General features: G+C 52.3%; 2 protein-coding genes and 1 pseudogene across 2 annotated transcripts; all 3 read right to left on the reverse strand.

The window, feature by feature from the left end:
* Window positions 1-328: 328 nt before the first annotated feature.
* LOC149809889 (coatomer subunit alpha-2-like) lies at window positions 329-8,260 on the reverse strand (annotated as a pseudogene).
* Window positions 8,261-12,006: 3,746 nt separating this feature from the next.
* LOC149809890 (phosphatidylinositol 4-phosphate 5-kinase 8-like) lies at window positions 12,007-15,266 on the reverse strand. The gene is made up of 4 exons (XM_089994555.1): window positions 15,012-15,266; window positions 13,965-14,183; window positions 12,884-13,330; window positions 12,007-12,303 (listed from the first exon to the last, which is right to left on the reverse strand). Exons 1-4 carry the CDS (start codon window positions 15,264-15,266, stop codon window positions 12,007-12,009), a joined length of 1,218 nt encoding a protein of 405 aa, XP_089850681.1.
* Window positions 15,267-19,543: 4,277 nt separating this feature from the next.
* On the reverse strand, window positions 19,544-20,715 carry LOC149809891 (chaperone protein dnaJ 16-like). Its single transcript, XM_089994557.1, has 3 exons — window positions 20,599-20,715; window positions 20,038-20,264; window positions 19,544-19,979 (listed from the first exon to the last, which is right to left on the reverse strand). The coding sequence occupies exons 1-3, from the start codon at window positions 20,713-20,715 to the stop codon at window positions 19,544-19,546; spliced, it is 780 nt and encodes a 259-aa protein (XP_089850683.1).
* Between the last annotated feature and the right edge of the window lie 2,980 nt (window positions 20,716-23,695).

Below are 23,695 nucleotides of genomic sequence, written 5' to 3' on the forward strand. Positions count from 1 at the left end.
CGGTCTGAGCATACAAGAGGGTATCGAGTAGCCTGCTTCTGGATTCCGGGATTGACGAAGTTCCTCTCTGCACAGTGGTTCCCCAGCTTGCAATGGTGAGACGCTCTGTTTAAAGCGTTCAAACAAAAGGTTGATTATTATGATGTCTGCCTAACAATGGCGCCATTCATGCAATGTGTCTGTGTCACTGTTTAACAATAACAGCATTGAGAAGTATCGGACATTACATAAGTACATGTGCAACCTGGACGAACAAAGAATGGGGCAAGAAAGTTTCGTCCTTCAACGCCTGCAAAAGGGTAAGGGCCAGTGCAAAGGGCCCCATAGCCTACCGAACTTGCGTGCTCGAGCAGACCAGACCCGAAGCGTCTGCCCCAATCTTTGCAATGTTGCCTAGGGGGCTGAGCTTGCCTTCGCACTCAGGCGTGAATTTGGCACCAGTGTACGGGCATTCTACAGACCGGGAGCCCTTGTAGATTGGTGTAAACGTTATGCTGCAGATGTCGAAGGGGTTGCGGGGGTCATAATTGATTGTCTCTGCATCGGTGGGGCTCTTCTCACAGACAGCAAGCACCTGCAGGAGCAGACCTGGTTATAACGCTGAAACAACCCAAGCACAACGCCGACCAGGAACCTGCAAAAAGCAGAGGACTTGCGGAGGGTGGACGGGCGCTGACAATAGCAGGTGAAACGACAGTCAGTCATCGGAATGAAAATGAGCCAGAGGATCAAGGATACCTGCCATGTTCACAAATCTGACGGCAATTTGCAACAGAGTGCAGCACACCTGCCGCGCCTGCACACTAATCTTCTCTGGGGGGGTTGAGCTCAAGAAGTCGCCGACAGAAGGTCGCACATGAGCTGTACAACTTGAGCTTGTAGAAGATCTTCATGGCCGAATTGAGAGAGAGCAGCAGATGCACTGGCTGCAGCTTGCAGTGCGTGAAGTACGCCGCAAGCTCGGCCATGCGCACGTTGTCTTGAGCCTGCAGGTCAAAGCGACTGTCAGAGGAATGATGCTGTCACACATTTTGGATGCCGATGCCGATGACGATGTATGGTTGGTTGCTAGACTGCAGCAGGCAATCTGCAAACGAGGCTTACCGCCACACACTACTCGTGCATGCTAAGTTTGGAATAAAGCTAACAGATGGAGGCCACAGCGATGCACCACTCTGCAAGATCTGAAGAATGGGCTGAAAAGAATGTATGAAGAAGTTCGGCAATTCATCAACTCGCCTGTGTGCTGACAAGCCACCCATAAGCCTTCGGACCAGACACCAGGCAATGGGCATCAGATCTTGCCGTGAAAGATGCTGTAAATGTCAGCCAAAGTAATTTCCACAATCAGAGGACGCTATTGTCCAACGATCAGAAACACGAAGCAGAAAGGTTGTCAGCGCAAAGATTCACACCTCCTTCCTCGCGAGCTCGCAACGCAGCGCAACGTGGTACTCGCGGATGATGTGCAGCAACTCTTTGACCTCGTCAACCTCCTTGCGCGTGGCCACCGTCATGAGTGGGATCGTGAGCAGCATGTTGTCAAACGCCTTGAGCGCGTCGTTGAACTTGCCTTCTGTCACGAGCTTGTATGCCCGCTTGAGGGCAGCCTCGAGTGCGGCCATGCCAAACGGCAGGGCGGGGTGCGCAGGGGGGGCAGTCGGCTGATTTTTATCCCACTCGCGCTCGATGCCGGTCGCGAGTGAAGGCAGGTTGGGGAAGCCGGGCACAAGGGCGAACGCCGCAGCATGTACGTCTAGGAAGTGTGCCTTGAGCGGCTCGAAGTTAGTGATGCCAAGCTGGAGTTTGAGCATGCGCATGGCGGTGTCGAAGGAGCCTGCGGCCACGTGTTCGGCAGCCAGCTTGCTCTTGGTCATCCATTTCTGCGCGACCGTTTGGCCAGGGGACGGCGCAACAAACGCGGCGCCGGCGGCCCCTGTCGACACTGGGCCAATGTCCGCAGGCAGCTCAAGGTCCTCCATGTCCCAGCCGCCGTCCTCATCATGATCCAACGGCGAGCCAAGGTCTCCATCACCCAGAGCTGCCACTGACGGGCCCCCAACTGCAAGGTCAGCTCTTCGCCCCACGCGCCTCCGCTAACGTCCACATCCCCAAAGTCGATCTCTCACTGCGCCCTCCAAATGGCTCTGGTTTGCAGAGATCGCAAACTTGCCTTCGAAGATGCCCTTGGTGACGGTCAGCAGTGGCCAGTTGTCCTCACGCAGAATGGGTGTGGGGGGAAGCATGAGGGAGGCGTTGGGTGAGACCTCTGGCAGCTCGTCGCCTAGCGTCTCTGCAATCTTGGAGGCCTCTTCTTCCAGTCCGTGCGACTTGGCTGTCACATATGCCAGCGCATGGTGCCCTGCGTCCTGCATGTCCCGTCGCAAAACATTTCTACTTGTTCGCACGTACACGCACGAGCTCTTTTCCTCACCTGAATGACCCAACTGCATCGCGCTAGCGTTGACACGGCGCCCCTAAGCATCAAGTAATGTCTGAACAGCTCAACACTCATCGTGTCGACAGCTTGCATACTGAGACATGCACAGGTAAATCGGATCTGTCAAACCCGGCATCTTTACGAACATCAAGCATGAGTGTTGACATGCCATCAGACACAGTCTCAAAGAAGATAACGCGTTGACACTCTGATTGTTCAGCGATTGGGCATCGCGAAGAGTACTCATGTAAGAGTGCTCACATACCCGTAGAATGTTGACCCGTTGGCGGGTGCTTCCGAGATAGAGAGCGTTGTGGTAGCGAGACATGATATCGTTCCGCATCTCTGACATCTTGAGCATCTTTCCAAGCTTCTCGGTGTTGCCGGTGATGACATAGAGGAAGGAGAGGCGCTCGTACGACGACTTTGTGCGCTGATAGCAGAACTCCACGATCTGATAGTTTCCGTGTCGCAGCGCCTCCACACCCAGCTGGTACCTGTGCGCACCCATGCAGACGAGTCAGAGAGAAGGATGGCATCACCATGTGAGCAGCTGGCAGCATACCTTGTTGTGGAGATACAAACGCATGCAAGAGAGCTCCAACTCTATGCCTGTTGAACAGGTGACACCTCACTAGCAAGATTTCGTCCTAGATCAGCGCTCGATGTCATGGAAAGGTGGGCCCATGGCCTTTGCAGAGCTCCCAAAAACCTTGCACTGCCATTCTCATCAACAAAATGATGGACTCAGAGACCGACGGCAGCTTCCTCATTGTGTGTTGTCCCAGATCCAGTATTGCACAGGAGCAGACTAAGCAACGAACCAGATGTCTTTGTCATCCAGACGCTCTGCGGTCTCGAGGGCGACCTCGATGTTGCCACACTCCACAGCCAGGGTGAAGCGAGTGCGGTCGTCACGCACAAAGTGAAGGGCCACCTCAGGGAAGCCCTTCTTTCGCAGGCATGCAATGATGGCCTGTCCACACAGCTGGTTGCTCCGGATGATCGCCAGGACGCGGTCATAGTCGCGCTTCATCAGCGCCAGCTTGAACATGTACTCCGCTGCCTCGACCTGTAAACCGCAACCAGGTGTAAAAGCACAATCAAAGCAGATGATGAGAACCTGTCGCAACCTATGGCTTGCGTTTGTTTGCTTGCAGGACCATGCTGCCGCAGGAACTTTCCAAAATCGACGGACTGCAGGTGCCACGATCGGTGGCTGCATGGGCAACGCATGCTATGTGGGAACGGACGGCCAGTGAGGCACAGCATGTGAAGCAGTGAGCTGTGCCTGCTGAGTTACGTTACCATGCAGGTCAAGCTGTCTCGGCCAGCGATCAAGGCCGCAACTGAGTAGGCATCTCTAACTGCAGCCGCTGACGTGGACCTAGCAGCCAACAACGCAAACACAGCGAGCGATGTTTGCACAAGCCCTGTGGCCTCAGCTGTCGTACTCCCATGCAGGCACCGCACGCGTCAGAAGCGAGATTTGCGCCAAGGAGTCAAACGATCAAACAACCCACACCCTAATAGGCGGCGATGACACGCTCGCACACAACAAGCAACTCTCAGAGGAAAAACAACAAGTTGACGCACCTGGATTTGGCGTGTCTTGCCCTCGCGGTCGAGAGCGTGAATCGTGTTGCCGACGACGCTGACGATGTAGATCGGGGTGTCCAGGGTGCGGACGATGCCTGAGTCGCCGTTGGGGAGGCAGTACTTGATGTGGTTGAGCGTGGTGTAGATGAGGACGCCAGTGTCGCTCCAGGCAGCGGACTTGACGCGGATTGTCTCATGCACGGTGCAGGAGGACTTGAGCTTAGCGTCGGCCACGACGATCGCGTGCTTGGAGAGCAGCGCCACAACAGACATGTCGGCATTCCAGGCCACGTACTTGATGGGGGGGGTGGGGATCTCTGCGACCGCAATGCGCTGCTGCACGTCGAACAGAATGACCTTGTCGTCGCAGCGGCATAGGAGCATGCCGGTGCCCGCATAGAAGAACGCGTTGGTGGTGCCGTCGGGAGGAGGGGTCTGCATGCCCAAAACATGCCGCGTCAGTTGTTGTACAGCCTCTCCGTATGATAGGTCCTGTCAGAGAGATGCCCAGAGGCGTCACCTGTTAGTTAATTCATGTCACCCTCTCAGTTACTGGCCTGTGGCCCTTGCACTTTGCAAACTGTACCAAGCGGAGAATGGAACGGATTACATGACAACAGGAACTAGGGTGGAAGATAAGACAGGATGTGGAGTCTGTACAAATCACTGAGCGGTGCAGGGTGATCGAGTCCAAATTGAGCATCCTCCTAGCAACGATCCTGACTGCCAAATAAAGCAATGGCACATCTAAAAACTCGTACTTTTCGTAGCACAGACAAACCAATTCTTAGTAGAAGTACTGCATGCAATCGCGCAAAGCTGTCAAATAAGCCGCAAACATTGAACGTGCAGCTGGTTACTTAACAAGCGACATTTCCCCATTTCATGCAGCTGCATTGCTGACTGGTCTACAAGTTTGACCTAAAAACAATAATACCTGTGTGTACCTTCTTTCAAAGAATAGACGAAAGCGGACACAGAAACAGCATGTCAACAGGGCACACCTTCTTTGTGATCTCATTCTGCAAGTTCCGGATCTGGATCTGCGAAGTGATCTTGTCCCACACAGCAAAGCGATTGCGTGCGATGAACACAGCGCAGCTGCCAAGGCCACGGTACGTTTCAGAGACTTCGCCGCCATTGACGACAGAGCCTGGGGGCCCCTTGGGCAGTTGGTAGAACTGGTACGAGCCACCATCGTCATCGCTGGTGACAAGGATGGCGTTCTCTGCTGGGTTGTAGCTCATCGTGCGTAGCGTCCCGGCGTTCAGCAGCTGGCCATGCGGCTTCCGAAGCATCTGCAAAGACAACACATATCACGTCCTGTGCGGCTATCTCATCCTCAAGCCTGAAACCCCCAGATAACATCTGCACTGATGCAGGGTCAGAGTCAGAGTCTTCGAGCAGGTCACTGCAGGCATCTGCGGTGCATGCATGGCAGCCAAATGCTTGCCATGTCCAGCACGGGGTGAATAAAGCTGCCAGACAGGCGGGTCTATCCACATGCTCAGCATTTAATCCTGAAGGCGTTGCAGGCGCCACAGCAAGGGCCACTTGTGCACGCTTGATGGTTGCCCTGTCGGCAGAACGGCACAACCACACCCCCAGATAATACGCAAGCAAAAGCATGCGATAAGTTGCGATGTGATGACTACCGTTCGCTTTTGCCTTGATCCATCTGGATGTAGAACAGGGTCGCACAACCTGTGTGCACACATGACTCGTTGGCGCTTTCCCTCCGAGAAGTTAACGCACTCACGTCATCCAAGCGATTTGACAACATCTACTCCGGATTGTCACGACGAACACAATCCTGTGTCTCCTGTGGTACAATCTCGCGCTTTTGGATAGATTGTTGTGTTTTCAGAAAGCATACCCACAGCAGGCTGTTGCGGCCTGACGCAAGGTCGACATGGCGGAGCGCCCGCTCGGAGACATAGAAGAGATTGTTGCCGCTGACTGCGTGGGCAGGTCGCTCACGGACGAGCTTGAACACAATCATACCAGAGTCGTGGCCGGCCGCAAGAAGATTGATCTCCGGGTGGCTGGTGAGGATCCAGAACCGGTCGTGCTCGCGACGGAATGTTTGGACTGCTGCGCGCTTGGACGTGTCCCACACGCGAATGGAACGATCCTCGGAGTTTGAGATGATGAGATCCTGCAGCAAGCACAAACGGTTTCTGGAAGGATGCAGAAACGCATGCTTGTAATGAGGTAATGACATATAGCGTTTCTGACCAACGTAGACACTGGAGAGTGCTGAACAAACCCTGCGTGATACAAACTGAGAAGAACTTCAGGACAATGCCTGTCGTAACATCCGCCCCTCAGTTACATCTTTGCAAAACTGCATGAGCCACGACCTAATGCTACAAATTCACCCAATGGCTACCACGAAGAGAATCAAGTGGAAAGCATCAGGCAGCACGCGAAAGCATAAAAAGGAGTTGAAAGCACAGTACCTGCTTGCCATGGAACATGACACAGGAGACGTTGTTCATGTGCCCACGCAGTGTGTCCATCTCCCATGCCTTGCTGTCGTTCATCCTCCAAAGCTTGACCTGGCGATCATCAGCACCTGAGACAATCAAAGGTTGCGTGGGATGGAAGGACGCCCAGTTGACACCGCGGTCATGGCCCTCCAGCACGTACTTCACAACAGCATCGCCACCCGCCAAACAGGTCTGTGTTCATGTTGCTCTGCAGACCACAATTGTGACATCGCTGGCTGGTTTTGAAAACTTGCGGCACGAATTATAAGCTGGACTTCAGGAGTGGACCCGCAGCATCCAGTTGTGGGACGATACGAGACATGGTGCCCATGAGCTGGCAATCAGAGCTCCATCGACGCCAATTTGGGCTGGAGTGTTGATGTGTCTACATGGTTGGAAAGTAAAATGCGCTCATCAAGAAAGCATGCAGATAAGAAGGGAAGTGTAGATGAGATGGACAAATAATGGCGCCAAATGCACATACCGAATGTCTGGTCAGGGACATCACCTTTGACGCATTGTAGCCCAATGTGCATCGGTACATAAGTGAACAATCTAAAACAATTCTGCGGTTTGTATCTTTGAGAAACGTCATGTCTTTCAGTAGCAAGAAAAGCAATGAAATATCCAGAGATATGCCAGATACAAACCAGTCTGCAGGCACAACATACGCAAGGCGACAACATACATCATCCCCGCGCGGCGCCACAGACTTCTTACGCAAGCCTGAGATGTCCCACACTCGCACTGTCTGATCCAAAGATGCAGACACCACGAGGTCCTCCTTGTGATGGAAAGCAGCACACATCACATAGTGGTTGTGACCAGTGAGCACAGCCATGCACTGCCGTGACTGCCAGTTCCAGATACGAATGGTTTGGTCATCTGACCCTGAGATGATCCAGGGGTTTTCAGGATGAAACTGCACTGTGCGGATGTAGTCCAAGTGCCCAGTAAGGGTGAAGAGACACCGACGGGTCTTGTAGTTCCAGACCTTCACCTTGTTGTCATCACCGCCAGACACAAAGATTGGCTGAGATGCATGGAATTGAACACCACGGACAGGTCCGTCGTGTTCGGCGAAGCGGTCGATCAATGTGCCCATGCGGTAGTCCCACAGCTGCGCCATGCGTGTTGATCAGCAATTGCAACCAGCAAGATTTGTACCATCTTCACTCAAACACGTAGACTGTATGCCAACCGTGCCAAACACATTGCCGCTGAGAGAACTAATTTTTGAGTCTGCATGGGTTCATTTTCTGATGAGACGCTTGCACTCGTTGCACCGAGTTGATAGGGTGCCCCAACAACCATTGTGCAGCAGGGCATCATGCATCAATGGCAACGCAATTTAACGCTATATGGTGGAAAATGAGTTATGTTCCACAAACAGCATGACGTTGGGTTCACAAGACAACCGCATGGACATAGTCAGCAAAACACAGCTGTGAACCTGGGTCAAACGAGACACGACGACAGAAAAGCAAGTGTGCTGCGTCCCACATTGCGACAGCAGTAGGGCAGTAACGCGTAACGACACATCACGCACCTGGATGACACCACTGTGAAGGAAGCTAAGATCCATGGCCTGCGACATTGCAAAAACTTTTAGTACCGAGCAAGACACCAGGACCAAGGCCAGCAAACGATCATGCGCCTAGACGCACCTTTTCGGATGGAAGGCTAGACCTTTCACCCTGTTAGACTTGGTCTCGAACTTCGTCAACATCTTGTCTTTAGATCTGCGACTCAAGACAACATTGGTGGCTTCCCGACAAGCGCAACACCTTCAGTCCGCTAGCCCGTGAACCGAATGGGCGACACGTACGGAAAACTCAATCAAAGCATTTCCCTATGTTTCTACGCTGTTTCTTCGCTGCGCTCGTATGTTGCTGTGCACGCCTTGCTCTCCGTTTGGTGCTCCGCTGGTGTCCCAGGACATAGGCGATGATGCACCTGACGGCTATCTAAGACGAGATATCCAAGCCAAGTTCCCTTCGGCATGCCAGAAGCCAAGCCATCGGGAGAAAGTGGAAGCATCGAAGCGTCGATAACAACCTGAGAACGCGTGATACTCGCCCAAGTGATGTTTCATTTGTGTGAAAATGGAATGTGAGCAAGACGAAAATTTGCTATTCAGTCCTGAACGGTTCCGATGAGACGATGGCGCAAGGTCCACCTGGCAGTTTGGCCATCAGAAAGGGGCTCAGTCCCCCAAATGACGTGCTAGCCCGTTCAACAACCAGTAACTGCCGAACATCACCACAAGGGAGTGTGGGGGTGTCGTTCCGAGAGGAGCCCACCCAGGCGCCTGGTTATAGAGGTTGAAGGAACACAAAAGGCAAGGTATCAAATCACGATAAAAAATTTCATGGATCATGAACAGCGTGAAATTGTTGATGATAACGGGGAGTGATGTGGACTCCTCAGCATGTGCAAGCCGCACCACACACACCGGGCCAACGCAAATAAGACCGAAATCTGTGTCATGGGCAAATACCATGATGCTGGACTTGCAGGCACCATGATATATTATGGCGAATACCGGTTCACACATCCCCTTGGGTTCACGGAGCTAGAATCTCCACCTCAGGTCATGTATTTCGAGATATGCCACATCTAATTCGGAACGATGAAACAATCCTACATGTGTCAGATACCCTTGTCGCAGCTATTGTGCTTGGGGTCATTCTCCAATCTCGATATGCAACAGTCAACCATGAGGCGTCTCATGTCGAGCAGAGGATTACGATGAGAGTCTATAGTAAGGCAGGCAGGTGCAGCAGCAGGCAAGGCCTTCTAAAAAAAAATCCATAATCAACATCGAGTGGCCATTCCCCATCTGCGCGCCAGAGAAAACAGCCACCTGATTGGCGCCCAACAATGCTTTCAGGCCCTGAAAGCTGCGGAAACATAAAGACAACTACTGGCAGCACGCTACAATTTGAACATTACTGCCTTGCAGAAATGAGAGGGCCAGTGAGCAGTTGAAACTCATGCCAATTTGATGTACGTGAAACGGCTGGAGCGTCTGCATTGCAGACATTGCCAACCATATTGGTTTCTATCACAACCTTGAAAATGATGGTATTCCATTTTATTTTAAGTTGGTGTCCCGGCATCACCAAAAAAGCAAAAAGATAACAAGATTTGCAGATGAAGCTTCCCTGGTCATCCACCAGTCTCCTCGCCATCGCTTGCGGGGCAGTATGCAGCGTACTGCGGCATTTGCTTTCATGCAGCAGGTTTCATGCAGCAATGATGCCCTTGATAGTGACATCAGTGGACATTGGTCACCAACCTCACAAGATCTCGGAATATTTGGGTGGCTCTCGTCCAAAGTACTGGCGTTTCATTAAATTCCTGTGCTTCGTCCAAGCCTCGTCCATGTTCATTGTCCCATCCGCCGACCTGTGTGGCCATACACAAAAGCGTTATTGCAACAGCCAATACAAATGTGGCGCTGATCTGCACATTTAGTTCGTGCTCTCTTGTGCTTCAATGACAACCAGCGGTTCTTGGGACAACCAAAACAGATGGAAAGGCAGATTAAGTAAAATAATTCGAATAATTTCATGCAATCAAGCCATAACGGATGTTGGTGACAGTTGATCAGGATAATCAAGAGCCGAGAACACAAAGTGTGATTGAGATGGAGTCCATGATGGACGGCATGGCCATGAAGGGTGCTAACAACTATCTCCACTCGGCAAACAGACAGTTACCGTGTCGAGAATTTGCAGTTCTCACTGTGATTAAGCCACCATAGGAGCTTTCAATGCAGACAAGGAAGTTGCTGAATGGATGCAGCGTAGCTGTTGCGACACGCACTTGTTTCATGCATGAATGAACGCAGATATCAGATACACTGGATTCTCACCCATCATACAAAGGCTAAATCCATGCCAACTTCTGGGCAACTAACATAAGAAGAGAGATCACTGGGCAACCCTGATACGTCAGGGTGCAGAACCCATAGAACCCTGACTTGTCAGCGACTAACTGGACAACGACATGAACGACAAAGGAGGAAAAACGACAAAAAAGTGCCAGCAGGAAAATCACCTGCTGCATTGAGAGCTGCCTCGTCCTTCAACCACTTTGCCATCCCGAACAACGAATGTCCCAAACCCAACACGTCCTATGTCACGGGGCAGCTTCGGTGTGGACATGCGCAAGTAGCTGATCTTGCTTACGAGAAGTCGCATCAAGTCTGGAACTTGCTCAACTGACGCATTCATGTTCGACCGCATGGCTTGTCGGACTTCATCCAGGGCACTTCCTTTCGACTCTGCAGGTAAACGAGCAATCAGCCTAAGGACCTCGCGGTATGCTACCAGTACACCGGTAGTTGACATGGCGTATATACAATAGGTTCAAATGTGTCCGCGAGCGGATCATGCACCGCTGGGGCGACAATCAAACATCACAACACAGACATCTCAGAGATAAGTGCACCCTCATCGGGCGTGCATGATGCATCGCATTCAGCAACGGCATATGCTGTATGTATGCACGTTCTATGTAGTTGACGTGTCAGGTTGCCTGAGACTCAGGTTGAGGCGGGCCAACCCGAGGCACGTGCAGGCACGTGACCATGGGCACCGGGATATGTGCTGCTAATGTTTGCCTGAATTCACTGGGTCAATCTCTAACCAAGAAAACCCCCCGTAGGCCTTCAAGTTTGTCAGGATTGACAGCTAATCCGGGTAGCTACGTCAAACAGGCAGAACCACTGACAGGATCATGGCTTTCTATTCACCGCTCGAGGTGCCTTACGGAGAAAGGAATTACTGATTATCTGGCATTGCTGATATGAATATTCACGTCATATTCGCCAAAAACAAAAGCCTTGGGCAGGATTGACTAGTGGCATCTCGGAGCCTCCGACAGAGGCAGCAACCAGAACATAGCGAGGCTCAAACAAGAAAGGCAGCTTCTTGTTTGAGGCAGAGGTTCGGGTTTCAGGATACCTGTTTCCAAACGACATTCAACAAAATAGTACACATGCTTCTTCCGCCCAGCACACTTACTTTGGTGGAGCAACCGGTCACGCTTGGTGGATGGATGGTCAGCATGGGCCATGCCTTGACAGGCCCACCATGCTGATGGTATTTATCCACGCGCGTGAGGGCAGTTCGGTACGCTGTCCGATCTCCGCCAGCCCTACCCAGAAGACATCACGTTTTAGACTGAATGATTACCTTCAGTGACGCGTCGGTATCACCATGACAGAGAGCATCACCCACCTCGTGGCACTACTGCGGCGCCTTGCTGCGTGCAATGCAAACTAACAGCAGAATTGGCAGCCTTCAAGAGAAAGTGCGCCGAAGTTGTCCAAGCCATGAGGGTGTGACCAGGGACATACAGATGTTCAAGCACAGGCCAAAATCAAGGTACAACAAGTTACTGACTGTCACAAGCCATTGTCTCATGACTCATGAAAAGATGTCAAACGGATGTCAACTGCGTGAGCTATACGAAAATCTTCTCCATGAAGTCATGGAACCGACCCGCGTACACAGTAGGGTTGACGACCGAGATGGAGTAGCTATCATAACGGATTGACTTGAGCACGTGCTCTGCTTTCTTGATGGGTGAATACTCCTGCAGAAAGTCGATGATGCCAAAGTACACCACCACCTCTTCGCGCTTGCCCGTCTTGTTGTGCACGGCGATTGCTGACATGCCCAGACCCAGCTGAACACGCTTCTCACCCAATTGGAAGGCCAGTTCAGCACTTGTGTCTGGCTTCGCCTTGCCGCCAAGAACCTGCATTGCATCGAATTGTGTTCAGACTTGAGCAGTATGATGTCAGTTTGCCATGCGGTAGAGAGATCACTGGGTCTGGGAAATGTCCACCCAGCGAGCGACAGGATGGTAAACGACCGCTTAGATGTGACAGAACTTCAGCTGCCGCTGCACTGAGGGTTCGCGGTGCAACCGAACAACGGGACAATTGAGTCTGGGTCGACTTCATGCATCTCCACATGGGCTTGTGCTGCGAGGCAAGATGAGAGGTGATGTTGGCAGATGCAGCATTCCTGAACACCACCGTGCAGATTTCTTACATGCACGGGATGAGCAAGTGCATGAGCAGCAACACTTCCAAGCCCTGATCGTGGACCAGGGGAAAAAGAAAGAACAGATCTGTGCTAGCAAGGTGTAGCCAGGGCATTGGGCTTGTTCGACATGGCTCCAGTCTCCTTCTGTCTGTTGCAACCTGTCATCACTACCAGAAAACAGCACAGACAAAAGCTCAACAATCTCCCACCCGCAATGCCAGGGTAGTCAGGCAATGAGGGTGCTTTAACCTATTGAGAACATGAAAGAACAAGGCAGACCCGCGCACCTGGAGGACATTGCGAGTCCGCTTCTGACGGCGGCGGAGTTGCGCGTGCACAAGATACACGATGTCTTTGGCGCGGTGCTCGGGGAGCTTCCAAGACAGGATGGTGCGCATGTACGCTTTCTTGGCCTCAGCAAGCCCATCCTTGACGTTGGCGGTCTCAGGGGCGGAGGTCTCGCGGTTTTTGAAGTGGATGCCCATGAGCATGGAGTAGTCCATGACGTTGAGGGTACGCAGGATGTTGCTATCGGCCTTGAGTTGGCGCTCCAGCCGCGACTTCCAGCCAGGTTCCAGCTGCAGCTGGATGTCCAGGTCCAGGTCTTTGCAGATGATCCCAGGGGTGTCGGGGTCCTTATCGGACCGGCGGCCCTGCGTTGAGCCCTTGAGGTCGTAGCGGCGGTGAATCGGCATGTCTGCGTTGAAGATGTTGCCCATGACGACGAAGCGGATCTGCACCCTCGTGTCTCTCATGGAGCGAATTGACCAACCGAGCTTTGCTTCGAGTGCGAGCGGTTCTCGGGGTCGCAAAGATGCACGATCAGTGCACAGTGACTCCTTGTTGTAATGTCGACTGTTTTGTCGGCCACATTGTGACGTTGTCACATCATTCGTCTACGTGGCTGTTGCGGCAGAGATGGCGCTGTTGAGCATGGCACAGAGTCAACATGGCACGCCAGGTGAGAGCGGCTGACGCATGTGAGCTTGCCTAGCAATCTGATGATGTTGGCTTGAATTCCACACTGTGAAACCGACAATGTGAAAACCACACTGCGAAACTACTCACGTGGATAGTGCTGTCCACGGTCACATTGCCAGCATGGACGGCACTGAGATCCAGGCGGTGTACATAGTTCATATGCAAGGACCCCCCACTTGCTGGACGTTGCCTCCCTTGACACTCCCCCAGCTTCCCCAGCTCAATCTACAAAGTGCAGCTAAGCATTGACTGCAACAAACCACCCTCGAAATGAAGTCCACAGAACAGGTTGAGCGCCACCATGATGGAACAAGGTGTGTGGAGGGAGCCATGCTTTGAAAAGGGAGCTGCGCCTGCAAGAACGTTGACTGCTGCACAGGGACACACCTTTTTAACTTTCTGCCCAGGCAGCGAGATCCTGTGCAAGCCGTAAAATTTGGTGAGCAGGGTGTGGGGGTTGCGCGCGACGTGCTCATAATACTGAGGCAGCATATTCAAAAACGTCTTCATTTCGTTGGGACGCATTGTTTTGATGAGGTAACGGTCGTCGTCACTGATATAGAAGAGCGCCCCTGACTTGCCAGGGGAGCTCAGCTCTCGCAAAGCCTGCAAGACAATCCGAGGGTCAGGAACCGTGGCTGCATCTCATCTACTACCTATCACAGACTGCCCATGTGCATGCCACTAGTGTCGTGGAAAGATTAATTTTCGTCAGATGTTGATCAGATATGCGAGTGCAGTCCGAGCAAGATGGTGGCGACGAGATAGTATTAATCGACCCAATGTTCTTCCTTTCTTGCAGGGTACAAGACGACGATGAAGAAGACACGTCAGGTCAGGCTATGGTAGGTCATGCTGGTCCAGGTACGCTAGCCTCAGGCGATGGTAATGATAGCACTGATTCCCAATAGTTCTTGGAGTTGCCAATCTCACGTGGATGCGGTAGTGTTGTAAAACGATACATCATCATCATGTGCCAACACCCGTCTTTACTACATTGCTCCGCAGTGTGAATGTAAGCGTTTCACATACATAACCGGTGGGCTAGATGCCGCTGCAATAGAGAGCCAGTATTCACGGTGTGGACTTTGCTGGTAGCCATTACAATAAGAGCGGAACAGGAATGCCCGTTCCGATAGCGATGTTATCAAGCAAAGAATGGCAGTGTTGGTCTGCCTGCGTGATCCACTGGTACGCAGTGCCAGTAGTTTCTTCACAAAGCACCCACATTCCGTGAAAGTTCGTATACGCCGCACCTGTTCCCTGCATGTACCGAGCATGTGCTGTCCAGCAACGGGAGCAACAGCCCCATCCAAATTCCGAGATCCCACGGCCCCCAGACCCCCGAATTTCCAGCGCCAAGTAAACATTTCCTAGCAACGCAGCTCTGTCGTCTCAGTTAAGCGCGTCGTGGCATCATAACATGAGCCGCACCTGTTCCCCGCATATACTGAGCATGTACTCTCCCGCGTCCACCGCAAAAATGGCTCGGAGCTTTCTAAACACCATGGGGTTGTAGTCTGCCCATTTGAAGTCCTCGGTGGGATGGGGAGGCGTCTCCTTGCTGCCCTTCCGAGGGAAATATACCTTCACCTTGTCACTGAAATTCTCACTGACAAGCTCACGAGGTGCCACAAGCTGAGTGATTTTCCCGACTGACCATCGAATGCCAAGCTGGAGGTCTAGCATGAGCTCATAGGAGCGATGTCCATGCTGAATCGTTTCTCCAACTTTGGCATTCTTTCCACTGAACATCTGCACAGAACAGGAGCGGGTTGTGGTGCGATTTCTTTAGCATGACGACTTCCGGTCTCGTCAAAAGTGCTTACCTCCCTTCTTGGATAGGTTCGGCCCATAGATATGCGTTACTGGAAGCCACAGATAAGCACCGAAAACCATTCACGACAACCGCATGACGCCCTGTCACCAATGATGTCATCAGTCTCAATTACGCAGTGCCATGGCCTCCCTCTGAGACAACGGAACCCGCTTGCTTGGCTACTAAACACAAACATCTAGCAAGTGTGCGGGAGAGCATCAATACACTACACCCAAACAAACAAAAACAAACACAAAAGCAATCGAGAACGACGCCAAGGCCCATTTGACGACCCGAACGCGCCCCCAAGGAGCCTGCCCAGACGGGACAACATGCCCTATGCGCCATGCTGGGGATGTCCAAGTTGAGGCATGCATGCAATCTGAGGCATGTCTTGTGGAGCTGTAGGCACACCTTGCCCTTGCTTCTGGTGTCAGTGTTCTGCCCAATGAGCGATGCCAACATCTCAATGACCTCCTTCCCCTGGATCGGCACATTCCGAACGAGGCGGCCCCGGTCGTACTCCCTGACATACATTGTGTCAGTGGACGCTAGCGCGGCGCGCTCAGTGTGACTCATACTACCATGCCGCCCCGGGAGCGTCGGTGCCGTTAAAGGCCCATCGTAGCTGTCTGCAATGGCCGATTTGACCAGGTCAGGGGAGCTTGGGCCGCTGGGAAGGCCCTCGTGACCGGACGTGTGGTTGGAGGTGTTGGCATGCAAGTCAGGGTCATTGCCACAGCCACCCTTGAGCGTCGTGGGCCGAAACAGTCCGATTCCATGCTTTCGACCGTTTGACCAAAAGCCGTCAAACACAGACCCTTCGGCGAGCGTAAACACACCCTGACCGTCTTCTTGCCCACTCTTCCACTCCCCGTCATAGCGTTCGCCTGTTTTCCAGAGAAAGGTCCCTTGCCCATGCATCACGCCATTCTGCCACTCGCCGTCGTACTCGTTCCCGTCAACCCACATGTACCGCCCTGGGCCCCAGGCTTTGCCCTTTTGCCACAGGCCTTCATATGTGTCCGCATTTGCATAAATCTTCTGTCCCAGGCCGTGCTTTTGATTACGGAACCAGCTTCCCATGTACTTGGTGCCATCGGTTGCGTCGAAAGTGCCCACACCCTGCATGTATCCGTCGACCCATTCGCCCTGATACACAGAGCCAGAAGGCCACACGTTTTTACCAACGCCGTGTTTTTTGCCCTGCTTCCAGCCTCCCGAGTATGACGATCCGTCGCTCCACGTGTACGTGCCTTCGCTTTCTGGCAGCCCGGCGGACCAGCCACCAGAATACGTGTCGCCATTCGGGAACTTCCGAACTTCTACCATTGGTTGCTGCCGGGACATGCTTCAAGCATTCCTCACACTGAAATCATTAAAGCCCACCCCGAAGCTGAGCTCAAGCCGAGACGGCACGCACGCCCAACTACCTTTCGTTACCTGCACTGCTAGGGGTGGTCGCTAAGGTGCCCCACATACAATCACATGCGGAGCAAAATGCAACAAAATACAGCGAACAACACAAATGCATGGCTTATTGCATGGCTTCATCACCATGCAGCCAGCATATGTACGCCTGTTCACGTCGGGCCAGCTTCGTTAGTACAGACTGAGCGTCGCAGTGTAGTGCCCAGGAACTTGTTTGACTACTTTCGCTGCTGCAAAAACTGTCGAATCCTCTGTGGCCCAGGCCAGCACATCACATATCAAATTGACGCAGGTGCTGCAGGCGAGTATAGCAAATTGTATTTGTCAAGCGGAGCTCCCCCCATTTGAGTGTGTGTTGCACGTCCCAGATGCGCCAGAGACTGAACACGACTTTGAGAGCTTACCTCATGACATACAAAAATGCTTGGCATTCCAGACAGCAAGCTCACACTGACTTGTGCAGTACTGCTCCCATGATTGCCGTGCAGTGACTACTCATGCTTCAATCGATGGCAAGAGTCGCAGGTCAAACCAGCCATAGCCGTGCCCAGTGTTGCAATATTGCATTCATGTTCCCTGTGAGATCGTCACCTCGGGGTCAAAACATGCGCAAAGCTCCGATATGAAGAGTCGCACGCCACAGTGTCACTAGCATGCATCAAGATGTGGTGATTGGACTAACAATTGCAGGTGCAAGCTGTTCACACACAGACATGGGAACGTGAATTGATGATGTGGATACAAACGCTAAAATATTCTCAAGGTGCACACCCAACCGAAAACCCTGAGCTGAGTGTAAACCGAGGCAACTGGTAGCAACGCGCTTTCATGCAACACTTGATAAGTTGAGTTATCTTATCACGAAACATGAAAGTGTTTTATAAATGTTTGAACGAGTACGTGTGAGGATTGGTAACAATCTCGCTGTTCTGCAAAGCGCGGGACCTGTGAAAGCAATACTATCTGGGAATAGGCAATCACGCATAGCGCATGCCATGTCACATGGCATGCGATTGGTTTCACCAACGGTATTCTCAATCGCCGAAGATTCTCATAGTTCTTTGACATGTAAGCAAAATGCCGTTTGATTTGCGAAATTGTTATCGAACAGGCATAGCTTACAGTGCCAGTCAGTATTGGATAGGAGGAAAGGACAGATCAGTAAAAGATCACAAAAAGGCATGGCCGGACGAGAGCTACTACAGATACACACATGCCCGAGGACTCGTGGCCACGATGTAAGTACCTTGACTAAGTTAGGATAGTTCGCTTGTCTTAAGCGTTATGAGGCCTACATCCCTTCAGGACAATGTACAAAGAATGAAACATAGCATCTAGATTACGTGTCATGGCCAGGTCCAAGGGGGGATGATATCAAAGACCGTCAAAGTCTGCCTCCAGGCACAGATGGCGGCTTCTCAGGCTCACTCGCGACTTGCGCACTTTCGTCCATCTCCTCAAGCCAAGCGTCTCGCACTGGAGGGGAAGTTGAATTCTCTTCCTTCTCCGCAGTCTTACCCTCCTTCTCCGGAGCTTTCTTGCCCCCAAAGAACCTGCGCATGGGGTTGTTGAGGCTGGCAGCTGCTTTGAACACAGAGTCCATTGTGGTTGACCGAGTCGGCTTGATGTCCTCCGAGGTGGCTTCCCCTGCTGTTGAAGCAGTTTCCGTGGCAGGCTTTGCAGGAGCCGAAGTTGTGGTTTTGTTGCAGCGGGATGGCGCTGTGCCTGTGCTGCTGTGTGGTACGCCGAAGAGATCCAGATAGGCTACTTCGCGTGCCTTCACGATGGCCTCCAGCTCCAACTCGTGCTCCTTCAGCTTCAGAATGACCTGCAGGGGGGCCACACCAGATTCTCACCTGATAAGACTTCAATCAGCTACCAAGTAGTCACTTTGTTTGTTCGAACACGGAATGCGTTGTTCTCGAGTGCGATGAACTCGTTGCGGCCGATTGCGCCGAACTGCGCCGCTACGAGCACAGTTGTTCATGGGCTGCTTGCAGCATTCGACGGACACAGATACTTGGGGTGCTGTCCATACAGACACGCTACCAGTCCTGTGGTCTGTCAGCATACTAAAGCCACAGTATAAAGTCCACACGGCCAGACGACATCAGTGAACAAGGAACCATGCAAATTGTGGGTGGTCAAGTGCCTCGGTGACTGATAGTCCATGGGCAACAGAACGAGGCACTTGCAAACGACATCATGTAACTTGGCAGCGTGGTGGTATTTTGCCAACCTGAATCGTGACATCACAAAAACGTCAACATGATACATCTCCTCATAGTCGCATGTTGGATCTTGGCAAAGGAAGTGCGCACATTCTCAAACTCAGCGCGTGCTCGCTTGAATTCAGACTCGAAATCATGAAGCTCATGGCGCTTGTCTAGCAAGCGCGCGTCCACCTCCTCCAAAATCTTCTTGCCCTCCGAGCTCTCGACCACTGTAACCTTGAGCGTATACGCAGACTTCTTGAAGAAATTGTCTCCGTACACTGCAAGCTGCCAGCCGCGTCAACACTGCCGTAGCTACTCTCACAGATCCAAAAGGTACAGACAACCGCAACAAAAACGGGGCTCCATGTACACTGCCGGTTGTCCAGTCTGCTCGTCGATGCTTGGACATCTCAGGGACTGCATCCAGGAGAATGAATGTACTGCGCAAGGGGTTCCAAATGTGTTGTAAACCGATACATGATCACAAATTACCATGTATGTTACTTCCAAGCTCGAGCAGCTGGTACTGCTGTGGCTGGGCTTGCGATACATATGCGGTCCACACATCCTGATGAATCTCCGCACAAACACACAAGGACGAGCCTCTCCCAATACCCAATTGCACATGTGCATGATGGGGGTGCGGTTTGACGATGAACAGAACCCATCAAGCGGCATGTGGCAGAGAAAATTGGGGGATCCGCACCAGCAACAAGGTGCTTTCCGGGCTTGACATTCAACCGCTCACGTGTTGAAACGCCATCCAAGCACTTGAACCACCCACTCTCCACTGGCTCCTCCCTAACTGCGAGCAGTCCCGGGCGCGGCACATTTTCCAGTGTGTCGCCGCCCGTGACGTGGATCCCAGTCACGTTCACGACGCCATACTTCTGCGCATTTTCTTGGCAGAGCATTGATCCACTCGCCATCCGGTCCCTGGTCCCACATGAGGAGCTTGACTTTGCAGTGGTGACAGACCGCACTGATGATGAACCCTGCGGCTATGTGCTCTGCAGAGATGTCAAGAGTGTAGTAGATAGCTTGCGAGTTGGCTATCCTGCCGGTGACGGGCTGGTTCCACAGGAGGGGGGTGCTCTTGTACGACTTCTGCTCCACTGCCATGTGCACATTGTCGGAGACCACTGTCTGACCGGGACTCCCATGCTTGCTGGCCATCGCAAAGACGGTGGTGCTCATAAAGTTCATCTGCGATACGTCCACCTGCACAAACAATCGTGCACCAGTACAGGCGATGCGTGGTGAGCACCACGGACTCCTTCCTTGTTTGTGAATGGTACATAATGCCTTGTCTACAACACCCACGATAAGCACATCAGAACTTGTGCCGATAATCACACCCTCAAGCTAAGCTTTGGGCGTCAGGTTGTGCCGACCATGATTCTAAACAAATGAAATAGTGTCGCTGGGAGAGGATAGATTGGTTGATGACATGCGCCACTAGCCTTGCAGCAACACCAAATGAACATGAATGCCCTCCTGCTCCATTGAATTGGCAAGCAGCCCACTTGTACTCTCACTAGAAGCTGCCACTGACCTGCACTTCGCTGAGATCGACCTCCTTCAGAGCTTGCATGCCTCCATCGTCAAATTTCTTGCGTAGCTCCGGAGTTCCCAGTATACTGTATGCTTGAGAGATCTCCTGGAACTTCATGATGGCCTCGTTATTACCCTGATTCTATCTGGATGGTACCTGCATGAAACTCACTGTGAAGCCGGGCAACAGACGGCGTTCGGTCAACAGCACATCCCTAGGGACTGATTTTCAGGAAACGAGGAGGGCCAGGAACATGATAAAGCTTTCCCAGTCCACCCTCGTGCAAACCAAGAACAGGACGCCCATAGGTCGATGCCATTTAAATGCACGTTGTGTCGAAGGACAGCGCCAACATCCGTCTCTCTTGCTGGTCGACAACATTACTGTGTGCATAGGACGTCGTGGGGATACCCTGCAATGACTAATGCGCTCTCAAAGCCGTTTGTAATGCCCACGGTCCTCAGCAGCAACTACATGCAGCTTGCAAGCAGACGCAGCGACATGCAGAGGCCATGATAAGAGCAGGACTGCGACAACAACCGGCACTGATATTATTTGGGGGGGTACTACAGGGCTCTGTGGGGTTGGTTTGTCGCATGCAGGACTAGCGTCCAAGAACACACTTCAAGGCCAGCTTGCGATACGCAGCCTTTATCTCATCATTGCTAGCCGATCTCGTCACACCAAGAGCTTCATATGGGTCCGGTGGAGGCACTTCCGATGATTGCTGCGGCAATTTGGTGCTCATGACGACGCACGTCTGCTCGCGACAAAAACAACGAGGGTTTATTATCGCACAGATATATCCAGGGGACGACTGAAATCGGGAGAGATGCGAAAAGTGGCAAGACAGGTTGATGTAAATGAGTCGTGATATTACAAAGCAAAGGACAGGACAGGAAGCGTGTTTCAGCCGATGCCTTTGCTACAATATTGTTGAGTGCTACGACATGTGCGTTTACCATACCCTGCAATGTAGCGCTTTCCTGTGTGCCAGAACCCAATGCATGCACGTCAAAGCAACAATGACTGGATCGATAGGCCTTCAGGGTGCAGCCAGATAGGGTTCGACAAGAAACGCACCAAAACACCCGTCAGTGATGCCGCGTCCAGCTCTCGATGCCATGTCAACAGTCACCGCCTTCACGCACTTTTTGAAGCACAGTCTGGCAAGTTTTGCTTGTTTTGCGAGGAAATCAATGAACAGCCCATAGTTTGCAGGCGCTAGTGCAGATTTGCTCCCCTCACATGTGTTTGTATCAGTGATATAAACGTGATGTTCATGCGCAGCCCCGTGTTGTGCATGGCATTGAACGCATTTGCGGAACAGATTACACAGGACGCTGCTGATTCGCGGACAACTTCCCTTGAAAAGGAGTGGGCAATAAAGGTTTTTTACAGCAGTTTGAAGGTAATTTAGGAATGTGTACGTTATGCTCTGAGACATGAAGCACTGCACTGCTCGTGTTTGTGTGCCACTCTTCTTTGTCCGTGTGCTTGGGACATCCTTAAAACTTTGCCAAACAGCCAGAAGAATTGCCATAGCCTTGCAGGACGGTAACAAAAAAATAAATCTCTAGAAAAGGATGTCACAGCATCGTTGTGGATTGGAAGCGCTGCAAACAGCAATCAAGTCCAACCGCGAGGTCCTGGTAGCCCTTAAGCAGGAGAACAAGCGCCTCAAAGACGACTTCGCAATCAACACAGCCAATACGGTCAATAACCACAGCCGAACAGCCATACAAGTTGAGATTGCCAAAGCAGAGCGGGAAAGTAAGGTGCATACAGAAGCAAGCATGATATGCTCATTCAAGTGTACAATATCCAGGTGAGGCCTCCACGCATTTAGGGGACTATCGGTACTATTGGTCAATTTAACCTTGATGACAAGAGCCCTTACTGGTACCTTTTCCCGAGCTGAGCTTCGTGTGCTCTGAGATTTGCCACTGGATGAAACCAACCTGCTCTGGCTGGTTTCATCCCACAGCAAGCTTCAGAGCAGACAAAGCTCAACGAACAGGCACATGTGGGAGAGCTCTGTCTGTATCTGAATCTGTTCTTCCATCCGCCTTGTCACTGGTATTGCCATATCTGCGCAATGTATTGTGCAATGCAACTGCCATTATACCACAGGCATTGCCACAATGATCTCGCAGGCGGAACAGCTGAGAAATTTGTAATCGCCCTGCGTACTTCAAATCGGTCATGCTGAGTCGTGGTCTTCTTTGGCAAGACCTCACATTGCTGGATTGTGCATAGAAGAGCAACTTAATATCGACAGGTACCATTGAGCACATGGCAATGATGCAATCTTGCTGGAACAAACAGTCTCAAGCACCTGAGTTTTGAAAAGGAGCAGTCCAAGTGGGTCCATGAGCGCATGTTACTGCTTGCGGCACAGCAATGCTGAGAGGCAGGGGCGCAGGCAGGGGTGTGAGTCTATACGATGCAGTGAGATTGTAATCCAAACCAACCGTAAACAGTCGCTCCTAACAGTCTCTCCTATCCTACCCGAAACGCACATCGGCATGCAGAATGGCAAGCTGGTTCGGCAGCTGGACGTCTTGCGTGGGCTGCAGCAGAAGGCGCGCGGCTGCTAGGAAGCCCGAAATCCTCGCGGCAGCTCCGGCAGTTGAAAATCGTCTCTCGACAAGGCCGCACTGAAGCACCAGGAGGCCCAGACCGTACGGCAAGCTTACCAGCACCTCCTGCGACAGCTGCGGGGCGATGCGCTCGAGGGCCAGCTGCGCCTCAACGGCGTTGAGGAGCGTATGCATGAGCAGGAGGGACGGGTCGCGGCTCTCAATGCGCAGGCTGCTGAGGCGTTGCAAGCCGCGCCTGTCGGCTTCTGCCGCAGCTCGCTAAGGCCAAGGCTGCCCTAGAGGAGCAGCGTGCCGCGCAGCAGGTGGAGACCGCTCAGCGCAAAGTAGCCATTGCCAGCCTGGTGCAATCTAACAAGGACATGGTGCAGCATGGTGCGTGCCACTCGATGAAGCTGATGGGCAGCAGACAGTGAATGCTCATCAGATGATGCTGAGCAAGAATCAGTCAATTCATGGGGCCAGCTGATCAGCAGCCCACCGATGGAACATGGGGA

The sequence above is a fragment of the Nuphar pumila genome, unplaced genomic scaffold, assembly GCF_984573655.1.
Source record: "Nuphar pumila unplaced genomic scaffold, dmNupPumi1.hap1.1 HAP1_SCAFFOLD_703, whole genome shotgun sequence".
Lineage (NCBI taxonomy): Eukaryota > Viridiplantae > Streptophyta > Magnoliopsida > Nymphaeales > Nymphaeaceae > Nuphar > Nuphar pumila.